Source organism: Hippocampus comes, unplaced genomic scaffold, assembly GCF_001891065.2.
Source record: "Hippocampus comes isolate QL1 unplaced genomic scaffold, H_comes_QL1_v1.1 scaffold227, whole genome shotgun sequence".
In the NCBI taxonomy this organism is placed as follows: domain Eukaryota; kingdom Metazoa; phylum Chordata; class Actinopteri; order Syngnathiformes; family Syngnathidae; genus Hippocampus; species Hippocampus comes.
Genome location: NW_017805630.1, coordinates 286,069 through 287,735, shown reverse-complemented (window position 1 = coordinate 287,735; position 1,667 = coordinate 286,069). Strand labels below are relative to the sequence as shown.

The window sequence follows — 1,667 nt, the reverse complement described above, 5'->3', positions numbered from 1 at the left end:
TTTTTGTGTATTACAGCTCAAAACAAAAAAAAAAAAAAAAAAAAGATACAAATCCATTTTGCGCAAAGGTCGCTGTCACACGCATTTCCATCATTGGATCGAGCGAATGCGCTCACAGCCGATCACCGTGATTGACCTGCAATTGATCACTAACCTCGCCCAGCCCTTATCTCACCACACCACATTGCATATGACTTCAGGAAGTGTGTTGGACCAGGCCCTGGAAAGCCTTTTGCATCGCCTGCGAGGCCTTTGCGACAACATGGAACCTTCCACCTTCACTGACCACGAGCTGGTTTATCTGCTGAAAGGCCAGCAAGGTAACCCTTTTATCCTGCGTGCCCGTCGCTCGCTTTCCCAGCCTGCCGCCCCGTGGCACCTGCGCTACCTGGGGCAGCCGGAGGTGGGCGACAAGAGCCGCCACGCGCTGGTGCGCAACTGCGTGGACGTGGCCGCCTCGCACAGTTTGCCCGAGTTCCTCAACGAGATGGGCTTCCGCATGGACCACGAGTTTGTGGCCAACGGGCACATTTTCCGCAAAGGCGCCATGAAAGTGGTGGTCAGCAAACTGTCGCGAATCCTGGTCCCGGGGAACACGGACAACACGGAGCGGCTGTCGCTGTCTTACTTGGTAGAGCTGAGCGTGTTGGCGCCCGCTGGCCAGGACACCGTGTCGGAGGACATGCGCAGTTTTGCGGAACAACTCAAACCTCTGGTTCACCTGGAGAAGATTGATCCCAGCAAACAGAGACATTGACGGACCTCCGCAGCATTCACGGAAATGCTCGATCTCGCCTTTTATTTTTCCATGTTTCACAAAATGCAATACACCCACGGTTGACCAAACAGCTCGTTGTCCGTTTGCTTTATTTAGGGAGGTTCCCCGCACTCAGTATAAATGATGGATGTTTTCCTGCAATTTGACTCAAGTGGCTTTGCGCCCAAAAACAATCCATCATCTCGCACTTCTCTGTAACAGTTTATAGATGAGAGGCCGTAGTTCCCACTAAGGCAATGCTTCCCAACTGTGTTTGAGTCAAGGCACCAATTTGAAACCATTCACATCTCATGACCACTAAACAAAAATACTGAAATAACGATCATCTTGACTCGGCACACTCGGTGTGAAATATGGGCCTGTTTGTTTGAATACACTCACCGGACGCCATCACTTGGCTGTACCCAAAAGTTTACAGTACCTTCTGCCATCTAACGGGATAACTTTTTTTTTTTTTTTTTTTTTTGTTCTGCCCGTTCCTGAACATTGCTGGCATCGGTGAAGAGTAGAAAAAGAAATCAACAAAACTTTTTGTAGATGGTTGGCAGCTTTGGTCAGTATGATTTATCGTATTTTGAAAAAAGTCATGTTACTAGATAAAGCTTGAACTGTTTAACTGTTACAGATGTAAGTTGCATTTTGTTTTGATGGTTTTTAAAATTGTGACATCTTTGTCACAAGCCGAGTAAGTCCCAAACGAAGGCCCAGGACCGAAATACATGACCCGCATACTCGAGCAACAATGAAACATATTGACATATTGCTAATTTCCTACTACAGCTACTCTTTTTTTTTTTTTTTTTTTTTTTTTTTTTGTATACAGTACTGTACTGTATATAAGTATAATGGACATGCCACTCTTTTGTACACTAGGGGTCACTGTTGCTCC

At 46.6% G+C, this 1,667-nt stretch overlaps 1 protein-coding gene across 3 annotated transcripts in view; it reads left to right on the top strand.

Moving 5' to 3' along the window:
* Positions 1–1,404, top strand: part of med18 (mediator of RNA polymerase II transcription, subunit 18 homolog (yeast)) — a 3,385-nt gene extending 1,981 nt beyond the window's left edge. For all 3 annotated transcript variants that reach the window (XM_019881592.1, XM_019881590.1, XM_019881591.1), the window contains one exon: positions 201–1,404. In XM_019881592.1, coding sequence (XP_019737151.1) covers positions 201–757 — 557 coding nt within the window. In that variant the 3' untranslated portion in view covers positions 758–1,404. The remainder of the gene's footprint in view (positions 1–200) is intronic.
* The last annotated feature ends 263 nt before the right edge of the window (positions 1,405–1,667 follow it).